Source organism: Tripterygium wilfordii, chromosome 21 (genome assembly GCF_013401445.1).
Source record: "Tripterygium wilfordii isolate XIE 37 chromosome 21, ASM1340144v1, whole genome shotgun sequence".
NCBI classification, from domain to species: Eukaryota; Viridiplantae; Streptophyta; class Magnoliopsida; order Celastrales; family Celastraceae; genus Tripterygium; species Tripterygium wilfordii.
Window position 1 is genome coordinate 6,077,463 of NC_052252.1, and position 13,403 is coordinate 6,090,865.

The 13,403-nt window shown below is 38.0% G+C and overlaps 1 protein-coding gene across 3 annotated transcripts; it reads right to left on the bottom strand.

Annotated features, from left to right (window-relative positions):
* Positions 1-311: 311 nt before the first annotated feature.
* Positions 312-9,724, bottom strand: LOC119988639. Of its 3 annotated transcripts, none has more exons than XM_038833753.1 (9): positions 9,567-9,724; positions 7,853-9,465; positions 7,433-7,781; positions 6,226-6,310; positions 4,284-4,325; positions 3,950-4,009; positions 3,643-3,864; positions 1,756-3,357; positions 312-1,200 (listed from the first exon to the last, which is right to left on the bottom strand). In XM_038833753.1, exons 2-9 carry the CDS (start codon positions 9,396-9,398, stop codon positions 718-720), a joined length of 4,389 nt encoding a protein of 1,462 aa, XP_038689681.1. In that variant the 5' UTR covers positions 9,399-9,465; positions 9,567-9,724; the 3' UTR covers positions 312-717. The 3 variants fall into 3 exon arrangements, with proteins under 3 accessions (XP_038689681.1, XP_038689678.1, XP_038689680.1); XM_038833750.1 differs by having other exon boundaries at positions 4,284-4,340; XM_038833752.1 differs by having other exon boundaries at positions 4,284-4,340; positions 7,853-9,398; positions 9,567-9,716.
* Positions 9,725-13,403: the final 3,679 nt, after the last annotated feature.

Below are 13,403 nucleotides of genomic sequence, written 5' to 3' on the forward strand. Positions count from 1 at the left end.
GTGGATGAGGTTTTGGTATAGGATTTTTACCCTTCGAGATTGCTTGGGGGGCAGGAATTTTTGATCAAAGTGGGGTCCAATCTGATGTGGCATCATGCAAGAAGAATCTCTGCTCATTCAAAATGCGGTTTAGTCCATAACTAGAGCTACTGCAACTCCTGGCTAGTTATGTGCTCCTTCAATTCATTGATCATTCTGGCAACATTTCATTTGCCAAAGGAGAAAGAAAATAACATAATACCTTTAAGAAATGATAAAAAAAAAAAAGAGTTCTACTACTTCATCACAAGACACTCCACACATAAACAAAGGGAGAAAAACAATCTCTATGCCATTTCATTCCAGTAGGAGCATCGCCAAATATACAAGGAAAATAGCATGTACTTGTGACTTTGCCACATACGAAAATAATTTAAGGAAAAAAACATGAAATAAGTATAGAAACTGCCTAAACAGATATTCACAATAAAAAAAAAGAATTCACAAGGTACAAAACCGATAGCCAACTTCTTTACCCCATCAGCATGTGTACAAATCAAAGAGTTCAGAGTTAAAAGTGCTAATTACTAGTGCACAGGAGACCATGATGCAAGATCAACATTTTTTTGTGCCTCCGAAATGATTTGCCATCAGTTGCAGGGATTGAAAATTGGGTTGGCCAGGCAAGATCCAACTTTTGGCCATTTTCAAGAATCCATCACCTCAACAAAAGCACAATCAACTTGCCTTATTTAGCTGATCATTTTGTGTGCTTTCCAATGTCATTTCCATACTCAGACTTGCATTTGTTCGGCGAGAACGCTTCCTGGGCTTCCTCAAAGAGGGAAAAACAATTGGACCCAAGCTGAGTTGTTGGGTCATATCCTCAGAATGATTTTGGGTACCATCGTTGTTTGTGCCTTCTGTTGTCTTCGTACAAGATCTATTGGAAAGGCCCGTAAAATTTTTGGCATGGGATCCTTCCCTGATCATATTCTCATGCTTGCACTCATGGTGACCAGGGGCCCCTGACTCCAAACTTAGCCATGCATTTTTTGTAGGATCCATCCCCAGGCTTGTCAAACTCAACTTTAAGGAAGGACTGCTCTTAATTAGAAGAGAATTATTTCGTTGAGAATAAACAGGGCCCTCTAATTCACATTCCTGATCATCATAATTCACGTCCATTGCAACCCTTGCTGCCGTAAATTTGGGCTCCCCCTATTACGAAGTAATGAAATGGGAAGTTATATAGCATATTAAAAGAAAAAAATACATGCACATTGACAAAAGCACACAACATTTAGCTCAAAAATATCAGCCATTAATAGTCGAATCGAAACAATAGGAAAATATGACAATAGATTATACCCAAGAAAACTGGACATTAACCAATTCAGTTAGAGAGGTAATGAAAAAATATGACGAATAATAGCAAACTTGATGGCATGATGCCAAAGTTTAAGTTGAATCAATGGAAAACCCAGATAGAATGTCAGTGCAAATTCAAACTGTAATGTTGTGCTATGCTTTGGAAAAAGATCTATGGTTATTCTTAAAGAAATCATTCGCTACAGTTGGAAAAAATTTCGTTGATGGTACATGGGAATATGCTCAACATTATGAAATTCACCATGAGAAATCAGAAATGCAACGGATTATTTCTACAATTAGATTGAAGTGGAACAAGAAAGACCGACATGGTGAGAAAAAGTAAAAATGGCTCTTGTAACCCAGAGGGGACTCAACACTAACAGAAAGAAAAGGCAACTTTACCTTATCTGGCAACTTAGCAATTCCATCACATCCTGAAGCCTCCTCTCCATCAGAATCCGCCATTTCCTCGCACTCAAACTCCACATTTCCATCCATTTCCTCATCTGAGTCACTCAGCTCTTCCTGTTCCATCACAATCCCTGGATGAGACGAGTCACCTACATCATCACGATTGCATCTGCTGATGTTATTGCTTGCTATAGCTGATGCTTGAACATGTGGAACAGAATCTCTCTGCACAGTAGAGCAATTCTCAATGCACTGCCACTGATCCTGTGAACTGCCAGTTTTTTGGGTTTCCAAACTATTTCCAGAATCAGAGGCACTTATTGGAGACATTTTTCTTTTTTTTGCAACCACATTTCCACTTCTCCTGCGTTGTTCCTTCCCAGACTTGAAGCTTAAATAGATCTCCAGGTCTAGTTCATTAGCCTTCTCATTAGGACTAGAGTGTTTACAGTTGGCACGAAATGCGCCTTCATGAACTGATGGTTTAATTTTCACAGTATCAGAAGGATTTTGACGTTGAACAGTTGTGCCTTCGAAACAAACAGACTGGTGCACATTTGACATTGTTGTTACTAAGTCACTATTTTCATCATCCGCTGCCTGCAATAGGGGATGGAAGTCAATGCCACCTGCTGCTGAAGTATACTCTTTTGTCTTCAAATAATCTTTGGAACAAGTAGCACCATGAATTGCTTGGAAAGGACTATGAAAGAGATTCAAATTCAGTTGAGGCTGATTTCCTGAAAAGAAACCAAATGAACTAGTTGTTCTGGCACCACAAGCCAATGAGTAATCTGGTAGGCGTCCAACTTCAGGTGCTTGGAACAGTAAAGGATGCATCTGAAGATCTGAAATGTTGCCTCTTTCTTCCAACACACGCTCATCAGTAACAACTCCAGGTTTTCTAGGCAATGAATTTGTAACAATGTCTTTCACTGTACTGTTTCTATCGCCATCAGGTGTTACTGAGTTGATAGTTGCTGACTTTGCATGATGGGATAGAGAAACTGCATTTTGTAATCCCGCACTATTACTATCAGCTCCAGAGGCAGAAACCTTAGCAGATGCTGCAAATTGATTACCTTTGAAGGCTGACTGAGATATTACACGGACAGATGGTGGAAGGTTCACAGGAGGCAAGTCTGGTGCTAACTTCACCAAGTGAGCACCTTTAATATTACGAGTTCGATATGGCCGCATATGTATTGGGGATTTAGGCTTATCTAGTGACACGTTGGAGACCATATGGTTCTGCCGCATGATATTAGACGGAAAGTATCTAACATGAGCAGGATGAGATGAAGTGTGTAGAGGATACTTGGATGAAGATGGAAACTTGTGCATATTATGATTGTGTGGTTGAGCTTCCGCAAACCCATGATTATTTAGGTCTTCACTAACACAAGAAGTATCTCCTGACACTCTATCACCAGGTAAGTTTCTGTTTGCAAAGTTTGAGCAAGGATGACCAGAAGAACTGAGGCTTGAGCCACCTGGCCTCCAATCTGCCAAAAATGCCTCATGTAAATAGGCTTCCTCTACACAGGCGTTTCCGCTATTATGTTCCCCAACAGCATTCTCAATTGAATTATCCTGCGGTGAATTAATATACATAGTAACATTACTGAAAATAAAAAAATATAATTTGCCTACAAATGAGTCCAAGCTGAGTTTCAGGGCCTATGAAACAAGCCTCCAAGACCCACAAACTCTTGCAACTTAAAAGGAATGCGCAGTTAAGTGTTTTAGGATGAATGTTTGAGCAATTTTCAGAGATTTCAAGTTGTTTTATCCTCCAAAACTTACCAAAGCATGGTATTGTCATGCATAATGACATCAAATAACATGGGAATATATCAGCAATGAAATGACAACCACCTCAATGTCTGAAGACTGTTGCCAAAGTGCCAACTTAGCCGGTTTGGATATTCTTCTTTTTGATTCATACAACCTCCGTTTCTCCTTTCCAGCAGCATCTAGCTTATAGGACCGTTGCGCACCACGAGCAATACGCCACTGTCGGGGTAATAAGCTGGGATCTCTATAAGGGACAACAAATTTCCATACTGACATCCAATCAAGTTTAAACAACTTGAGGCCCTGGAGTGAGTTACGTCAAATTTAAAAAATAACTAAGTCAAATGTAATCATTAGGAATGATTTTTGAAAGGTCCTGGAAACTTACCTCCTGAATACGCTCTATCTCTTCCGCAGTCAACAGGGAGGTTTTCATCCTTCGAACTGCCTGCATAAAGGGAAGATATCACTAAAGATAGTGCATTCAAAGGCAATGCTATCATAATCGATGTATCCAAAAATAAATAAACCCTTTGGTTGTAATTTATTCTCTATCTGATCAATCTGTCAATCTGATCAGGAGAAAAGGGGAAATTCCAGTAGCACGCACCCACTCATCATTTGGTTTTGTTTTCTTTGGTATGAAGATTGAAACCAATACTTAAGCATAAAAAAAATGTCTTAAGGAATTATCTCTAGCAGGGTACAGATAAAGTACAAACCTTAATGGGATTTTCCGGCGCCTTAGAAGCACAACGGTTTTTCTGCCTAACAAAAATCTGTAATGTAGTCAGCAAGAATCTAATAAAAATGGCTCATTTCTTTCATAGTCATTCAAACAAATGCTGATGAAGGAGATTGTATTCATGTCGTTATCTTCACTATTTGGGGATAAAGTAAGCGAGAAGGACAAAACATATCACAACAACCATGCAATTCATGAAATCTACAAAATCAAGAGAAAACTATCTGTAAAGCAGAATAGTTCACTATCTTAACCAGCATAAATAAACAGAACTTTACGCATGTCAAGGTTCCTTTATGTTATAATATTTTGGAACAACGACAAGTAAATCACCAGACTAAAACATTATAGTTCAAGTCACAGCAGGTTCATAGGGACAGCTACTGGAATGCTAACTTGCTAAGTACCTTAAAACTGAGAAAATCAAAGAGTCCAGAAAGTTACAAGAACAAAGAATTCTAGAACAAGATGTCATATTCTGAACGTATTGGATGATCAGTGTATTTATAGTGTGAATGGCAAGCAAGGGAAAAAAAATTCAGTTATATATATTATCCTTTCACCCACAGTGTTTCATTGATAAGGACCCATACCAGTGTTTCATGGGCTCTAGAGAGTCCAGGCCCAAACCCCCATGCCAACAGGCCTAGCCCACATCCATGGGTGCACGAGCCCATGAACCGATTGTAGTCCAATGGGTCTCCACAATACCAATGTTTCATGGGCTCTTGTGAAACCTATTGGACATGTTAAGGAGTGACATTTGCCCTCCTTATAAAAGGCACTTAACTCCTCCATCTTTCCGATGTGGGAGTTCCTATCAATACCCTCCGATTTACTAAGCCAACACCCACGTTGGTACACTCTGCGGCCACCAAGCCTTCACGGGCTTTACAAGCACTCCCTACCCTACCCGTATCCTTAGGTAGCACCACCCATGGCATGCCCAACGCAGTCCAAGGATCACCCGGACAAAGGGAGATAGGCACACTCACACACGGAGGACCGAACAATTCCGATACCATTGATAAGGACCCCTCCATACCAGTGTTTCATGGGCTCAGGTGAGTCCAAGCCCAAACTCCTCTAATAGTCCAACAGACCCAGCCCACATCCATGGACGCACGCACCCATGGACCAACTGTAGTCCAATAGGCCTCCATAATACCAATGTTTCATAGGCTCTTATGAAAACCTATTGGATATGTTAAGGAGTGGCATTTGCCCTCCTTAAAAAGGACACTTAACTCCTCCATCTTTCCGTTGTGGGAGTTCCTATCATTGTTCAAGGACACGCTAGAGGGTGTACAGGTGGCAACTAAGAACACCCTGGCTATGAAACGTATTCATTTGTGCGTGAAAACTGAATGGCTAAGAAATAATACCTCACACATGCTGGCTATATCAATTTCCTTAGCAACAAGTACAAAGGAAGTGAACAATCCAATTATTCATGCATTCCTTTTACATCTAGTCTATCTATCAAGCGTGCAGCTGAATCAATCAACTAAAAGAAAATACATAATTTTCAAATATTGCCATCTTATAGTTGATACTCTTGCCAGTCTTTTGCAAGTAATTTTATGCATCTCCCATGTCTTAATGTAACATTATCATTATCATCTAATGCAGAATACGTCAGACGTTAACGCATGCTTCACAATGCCAACTCAAACTGTCACTGAATTATAAATTGAATGGTTCTCACTATTCAAACATAAGAAAATCACACAATTATTTCATCCATATCTTGCAAATGTTCCATATACAAATAAGCTCTTCAAGAGGGCCAAAACATTTTTTTTTTATTTCTTCACGGAAAATGTACAATTTGGCACAAATATGGCATAAATAGCTCTAATGCTAGTCATCAGGAGAATACATGTTCCAATACAAAGTAGGGAAGTCGGGAGCATTACCTGATGCTTAGATTTACAAGGAAGAAAACGTTGTTGAATAGCCTTCCAATCTGTATTATACTCCATCATTCCCAGTGCTAATAATCTGCATCAAATCAAAATATAGCAAAACTTACCTCACTAAGCATTGTCTCATAAATCTACCAAAGAAAACTTATATTGGCTTTTGAATGTAATCATTGCAACAAAAAGAAAAAAACAGGAATTTTTATAATGGATGAACTGTTGGAGTCCGCTCTTTTTCAAAAATTCAGATCCAGAATTGCAAAATATTTCCCCTTTTAAAGGAAAAAACAGGTATTTTTATAATGGATGAACTGTTGAGAGCTCTTTCTGGGTGCCTTCTGTAAGTGGTTCAATATTATCTATCGTTTATCTAGCTCCTCCTAATTTAGTTGGGAGGTATATGGATGATGTTTATACTTATACAGGTACTTATTCTAGAATGTATTTGAAATGTTTGCTTGCTCTGTGGTTCGAAGTTTGCACACTTTAATGCATTTCTTGAAAACCTGGAAACTTTCAACTCTAATAATTCTTTTCTGACATTCTAACCAGGTGCTATATTGGATTTGAATCAGATTTCGGATCAATCTATAATGATTAACCGCCTCCATTATGTTGTTGCTAGCAAACACCACTCTTTTTGCTTTTGGATCTTTCAAATCATTCCCGCAGGAGATCCGAACCCATTTTTTCCCCTTCGATAAAAAGATTCATTCTCTTCATAAAAATAGGAGGTAGAACCAATAAAAATTTCTTTTTCGATTCATCCAATACCTCATTCAAGAATTGTTTTTGATGGGGCTATTCCTCCTATTAATGACAAAGAAGTATTGGATTCTCTTTCAGATAGGTCCAGCAAGAGTATGCAATTATGAAAATTGCTCATACATCTATTACGAAACATAAATAATGCCAACACCGAACATTCGCTGAACTAGCATTCATATTAAATTTACTCCAACCTAGACATGCTCCGATAATGAGCCAAAAGATAACACTTCGCCGCTAGCCCAATGGAAACTTTATGTTTTTCTATTGAATATGCTAAAACTATAAGCCATAATGCACCTAAATGGAGAAGAAATATTAAGTAATCCAAAAGTACTAAGCAGGAAAAAACTACAAGAATCAGTTCAACAAAAGCATATAAACAGTTAACAATACTTTAACAAAAAAAAAAAAGAGAATGTATGTCACTCACTCATCCTCTGCATCCGTAAACAGAACCCGATTTGCAACAGAAGCAGGGGGTGGTTTATGGGGATATAATGCTGGATTGAAGAGAGGAAAAAATCTCTGTGCTAATTTCGCAATTTCCTTCGGGACAAAAGCAATTGACTGCTTCTTGGCACTTTCAACAATTGAAGCGGCCAACGTCTTCCTCAAAGGTTGTTGACCAAGTGTGGGTGGCACCCCATTGGCAGTTGGAGAATCGCTGCTTCGTTTATAGTAGGCGGATGAAGACAAGCAAGGAAGGTTGAACAAAGGTTCTTTCTCAAGACGAGTATCACAACTAGACTTCATATAAAGTTGCCGATTCTTCTGTGCAGCTGTCAAGACAATTCCACACTTCAAACCCCAGAACAAGCACATCATTTCAAACACATTCTATAATACATACCTGTATAAACATCATCCATATACCTCCCAACTAAATTAAGAGGAGCTACTTCAAGGATGGATAATATTGGACCACGGACAGTAGGAACCCAGAAAGAGCTCTCAACAGTTTGCCCATTATGAAAATAATCGTTTCTTCCTTCAGACGGGGAAATATTTTGCGATGCTGGCCTCTGAATGTTTGTAGAAGAGCGGACTCCAAGATGAGATGATTCAAAGGTGCATTGAGCAGGGTAAATTTTGGTTACCTCATTTGGCACTGATGAAAACATGTATTGAGGGCGAAAACAAATACTGGGATATGGCACGCTTTTGCATGCCATTACTTCATCAAGTTTCTGAAGCATTTCAAGCATTAGGCCCTGTAGATGGGAGGCAATAATTTTCCGAGAAGGATCAAGAGCACAAAGGGAAAATATCTGAATAAGAAGCTGCACATGTTCATAAATCAGACAATGCAACTGCCCTAGTTGATGTGGAGTGAATCCGTTGATACAACCATTTTCCCCCGTGGAAGCCAGACTGGTTGGAGTAGTCTCATGCATCAAAATTCTCCCATTAAGAGAAGGAAAAGGCGCAACTGAACCACTGGGCGGGACTGGTATAAGGGGACGCAATGGCCTCTTTTCCTGACCTAAAAATTTCCTTTTATGTGGAGCACTGGCTTTTTGCCATCTATTCAACCTGGTCTCCGGCCGCCGTCCTTTTCTTTCACTCTCCTCTTTCTGTGCCTTATTTGATGGACCTTCATCAACATCACTCCCTAGTGCCTCTTCAAGTTCTATCTCAAAGTCTGCATCATTATCCTCATCTTCATCATCATCAACAGTTTCATTTTCATGGCTTGATGTGCCATCACCATCTTTAACAAGTAAAACTGCTGCAAGAAATTTCCTGTACTCCTCTTGATCATCAACATTTTGAAAATCATCCTCGTCATCAGTTTCCTGAAGAAATGCCTCGAGTTCGTCAAGAGTGATGCTAACAAGAGAATAGCGTGCCCTAGTACGCTTGCATATAGCATCCTCATCATCCGAATGCACTGTCATGAGCTTTCCCTCGGTATCCGTCACATTAGTCTCACCCAAATCGTTAACCATAACATCATCAGCATCATTTTCTTGGCTAGATGCTTCGACTTCTGCATGAGATAACGAAACCGACTTTCTCGTATTCATTTTTCCTGGATTACTACTATTTTCACGCCCAGCTTCCGGAGAATCGGCAGTTTGCATCACCACCTCCTCCTCTCCATGTTCAGAATCTGCAGCATCACGTCTATCCACCTCACCAGCTGGGTTCCATGGATTTAGGTTTGCATTGCTACCAACAACATTACCATCCAGACCTTCAATTTCCGAGCTCAAGCTCGATGAAGCTTCCGGTGAAGCTGTTTCCTTTAAAAAGGGATTGAAATCAACATCCTCCTCCTCATCTTCCTCCTCGTTTTCTTTCCCATCCTCCTTCCTAATTCTATCAGGGACATCGTTTCGACAATTTTCAAACACGATTCCTTCACTCAACGGTGGATTCGATCTTAACGTCATCTTCAAAAATCGATTTCAATAGAATTAACAGTCGATGCTTCAACAATGCAGATCTTAAAAATGGTACCTTAGGTTTTTTCAATAGAATTAAGGAGCGTTGATTGTAAAAACTAAAATCAAAATCTGAAGAGAAAACAATAGCGAAATCCGAAAGGGGAGTTCACGTACCAGTTGATCAGATTATCGGAGGGGATTGCTTCTTCGAGCGGAAGAAGAGACGGGGAACCTCCGTTGTCACAAATCGAAGACGGAATGTAAGCGACAGACCATGTAAACAAACGATGTCGTAAAATGGAAATTGGGGTTTCACGCCGTTTGGACTTTGGAGTGTCAAAGTGTTGTAAGAGCATTCGCATTGATATTTTTAACGAATTATTTATTTTATCTATAAAATATCATTTTTTTGACAGTTTATAAATTTTCTATTCAACAACTAGTGCATCAGTATCTCTATAGATTTAGCATACATTCCTCGAATTTGGTATGCATCCTTTGAGTTTGGCATGCATTCTTCGGATTGTCGGGTTCTCATAATGACATCAATGTATTGGATTGTTCGTTTGTGTTTTCAGATCTAATTCAATGATGTTTCCCGCCAATGCACTATTATGTCAATGGTCACCATTACTCAATGGGTTACTATCTTGCTGACGGTATCTACCCATCATGGGTGACTTTTGTCAAAAACAATTCTTATGCCACAAACCAATAAGGCTAGACATTTCAAAAGAATGCAAGAATCTTGTCGAAAGGATGTCGAGCGTGTCTTCGGTGTTCTTCAAGCAAGGTTTGCAATAGTACGCGGGTTAGCTTGATACTTCAAACCTTCAACAATTCATGATATAATGTTGACGTGCATAATATTACACAACGAGGTGAAAGGAGATGTCGCGGGAAGGGAAAGATAGCTTTTGAATAAAATCCATGTTGTTTCAAGGGATTAAGGGTATTTCTGATAATTCATCAAGCCGGAATCGTCGGACCCTTCATCTGGATAATTAAATTTGTTTGATACATGAACTCCATCGATTCCATGAAGGTGAGAAACTGAAAGCCTATATTTAATTGATCGCCAGTTTTTCAATACAGATGCATGAACTGGGAGTGGGATCTCTGTGAGGGGAAGATTGAAGAGTCGCGTAGGTTAGTTTTAATTTAATTATGTTTATTTTCAATTCTTTTTTAATTTATTTTGATTGAAACTCAAATCCACGTGACTGAGATATAGCGAATCTTATTTAGTTCCGTATTTGACTTTTTTTTATCAAAACTATTTGCTTTTTCCTACGTGGCACCGACAAATGCGGGGAAGCATTCTCATGCTTTCCGTTTTATATATGGGATATGATATGATTGTTGAAGATGAACGGCATTTACACGTTTAACCTGACATTACAGGCATGTATGATCAGGCTGAAGATGATCCTCCTACCCGCGTATTGGATCACTTACGAACTTGTGAGTTTCGAGACTTTGTTAACCAATGCAGTGGCATCCAGGACAGAGAAATACATACCCAACTTCAAGCTGACCTTGTGGAGCATTTGTGGAACATTCATAACAATGCTTGGTAACGTTTTTGTTCAATACGTTTATTTTCTCGTAATATTGTTGTACGATTAAATTTTTCGTATGTGTGTAAGTTTATAATTTATACGTTATTAGCATGTCTTTTATTAGTTATATTTTATTATTATATTATTAATTTAATAATTTCCTATTTTAACAATTGCATATATTTTTAATATTTTAATAAAGATTAAATATTATATTTGATAGTTTTAATGGATAAAATCAAATACTTTGAAGATATTATTTCAGCACATGTCTTTGCAAGTCTCACCAAAACTGAATATAGTATCAATATTTCTTGTTTCAATTCAACTAAAATATCGCTAGAGTTGTTGAGTCATTAATGATTGTCGGTATTATACGTATTCGTAACAGACACCAATGTAGGTGTGTTTTGGATATAATCTGTATGAGTCAAGCGATAGTTTATGGACAAATGAGGTTTTACAGAAACCAATAGGAATGCTGTAAGTCGTAACTTTGTGTGCCGACTCTCTTCTTCTTTTTTGAATGGGAAGTGAATAGGGAGAGTGGAATTCAGGGCCTCTGTATAAGATACTAACTACATGAATGTCATCTAGAGCTATTCCATATTTCTCTTCTTACTCTTTTTTCGTGAAAGAAAAATATATATTTGTTTATATTTTGGAGGGAAAAAATCATTACATATGATAGTTCCCTTCAATAATATGTCAAGCTTTTTAAGCTTGAACCAATGATATTATGGTTCTTGAGATTAAAATTTTGATGAAAAGGGGGAAAATAATTTATATTCATGTCGAAACGTTAAATAGAAGGGTGAAGCATTTATATTTAGGTTAAACTAGATTTTATAGCAAATCTTCATGTACGATGTGAAAGAAAAAAAGATAATCAGTAGTGATAGTCATACATAATTTTAGTGTCCGTAAAAGTGTGTTTAGATTGAGGGATATATGGGGTAAAGGGAAGAGATAATTATTTTCCTTCTCTAATGTTAAAAAAAAAAATTGGTTTAATTTACTAATTTATCTTTCGATTTTTATGTTAAAATATTATGTATAAGGGTAAAATAGTTTTTAACTTATAAATAACTTATTTAGTCATACATTCCCTCCAAATGTCTCCATTTTAGGAGAAAGAACTTTGATAAAAATTTAATGAAATCTTCCTCCCAAATCTCTCTCCTTAATTTTTTATAACCTATCCAAATCTCTCTCTTTAATTTTTTTTATAGCCCTCTATTCGATGAGTTGTTTGGCACTAACGTTGTGATGAACTGTCGTAAAAAACGGTCTAATCGAGCTAGTTTTTCCGACGGTACCCAAAATTTTGCGACGTAATTCCGGTTGACTGAGCGGTTGTTGGTGACTGAGGTCGATTGGGTTCCACTCCTAATCAACAGGGATTTTTTTTGGAGGTGGCGGTGGTCGAAATGTAATTATGAAGAAAGTACCTAATTACACTATTAAAACAGGACCGTGCAATTAAATACACTGTCTAAATGTGACAATGTAGTTAGGCACTATCTCCATTACAATGTAATACGATTTGCAATGCAAAGTTGTTTGAAGGTCTTGATTAATCTTGCTTCTCTGCCTGAGGGTGCTAACTGTTATGGTTGTTTTGGTTTTGGTGCCTCTCTTTCTTGTTTTTCCTTGAGGTTGTTGAGTTTGGGTTGGGCCTTCGTTTTGGCTCTTCGATAACATTGTAGTGTAACATTATTTTGTTCAAATTTTTATGACTTTCTTTTTGTTGTGTAACATTGTAGTGTGTTATTATACTATTAGGACTTACAATGTAATAATAATTTTGGTGAAATAATAGTAATCCTTTATCAAGTGTCTTTGGTAACAGTAGAGTGTTGGGACAATGTAATTAATCATGGTGCCTTATTACAATGTGAAATGGGATAAACTACAAGATTTCTTTGGTAATAGTGTTAGGGATATATAAAGTTTTCATAAATACACTGTCAATTGCACAGAGTAATACTCAACTGAGATAAATACACTATCAAAATCACAGTGTAATAACCCATTGGGCTAAATATATTGCCAATTGTAGAGTGTAATAACTACTGGGAGAAAATACACAACTAGAATACACAATGTAATAGCCCACTGGAACAAATAGACTACCCATAATCAATGCTTGTCCAAGGTTGATCCTAGCCCAAATAGACTGTCCATGATCAATGCTTGTCTAAGCCTAGGGCACTACAATCAATGCTTGTCCAAGCCCCGGGCGCACAACAATTTTTTTGACTTTTTTACACTTAATTCATTAATCCAGTGGCCCAACCCAAAATCAGTCAAAAAAACACTCTAACTAGTTTCATCTTCCCTCTCCTCTCCCTCATGCCTCAACACTCATGCACACGACACATGAGTACCATCTCACTTTGAAGAATCTTTTGATAGGGTATCATTTGATGGTACCGTTTTGGGTACC

Coding starts and splice junctions, on each gene's coding strand:
- LOC119988639 (XM_038833750.1), bottom strand. CDS start 9,398: ATGACGTTAAGATCGAATCCACCGTTGAGTGAAGGAATCGTGTTTGAA. Junction 7,782..7,852: donor TATGGATGATGTTTATACAG/GTATGTATTATA, acceptor TTGTCTTGACAG/CTGCACAGAAGAATCGGCAA. Junction 6,311..7,432: donor TTTACGGATGCAGAGGATGA/GTGAGTGACATA, acceptor GATTTGATGCAG/ATTATTAGCACTGGGAATGA.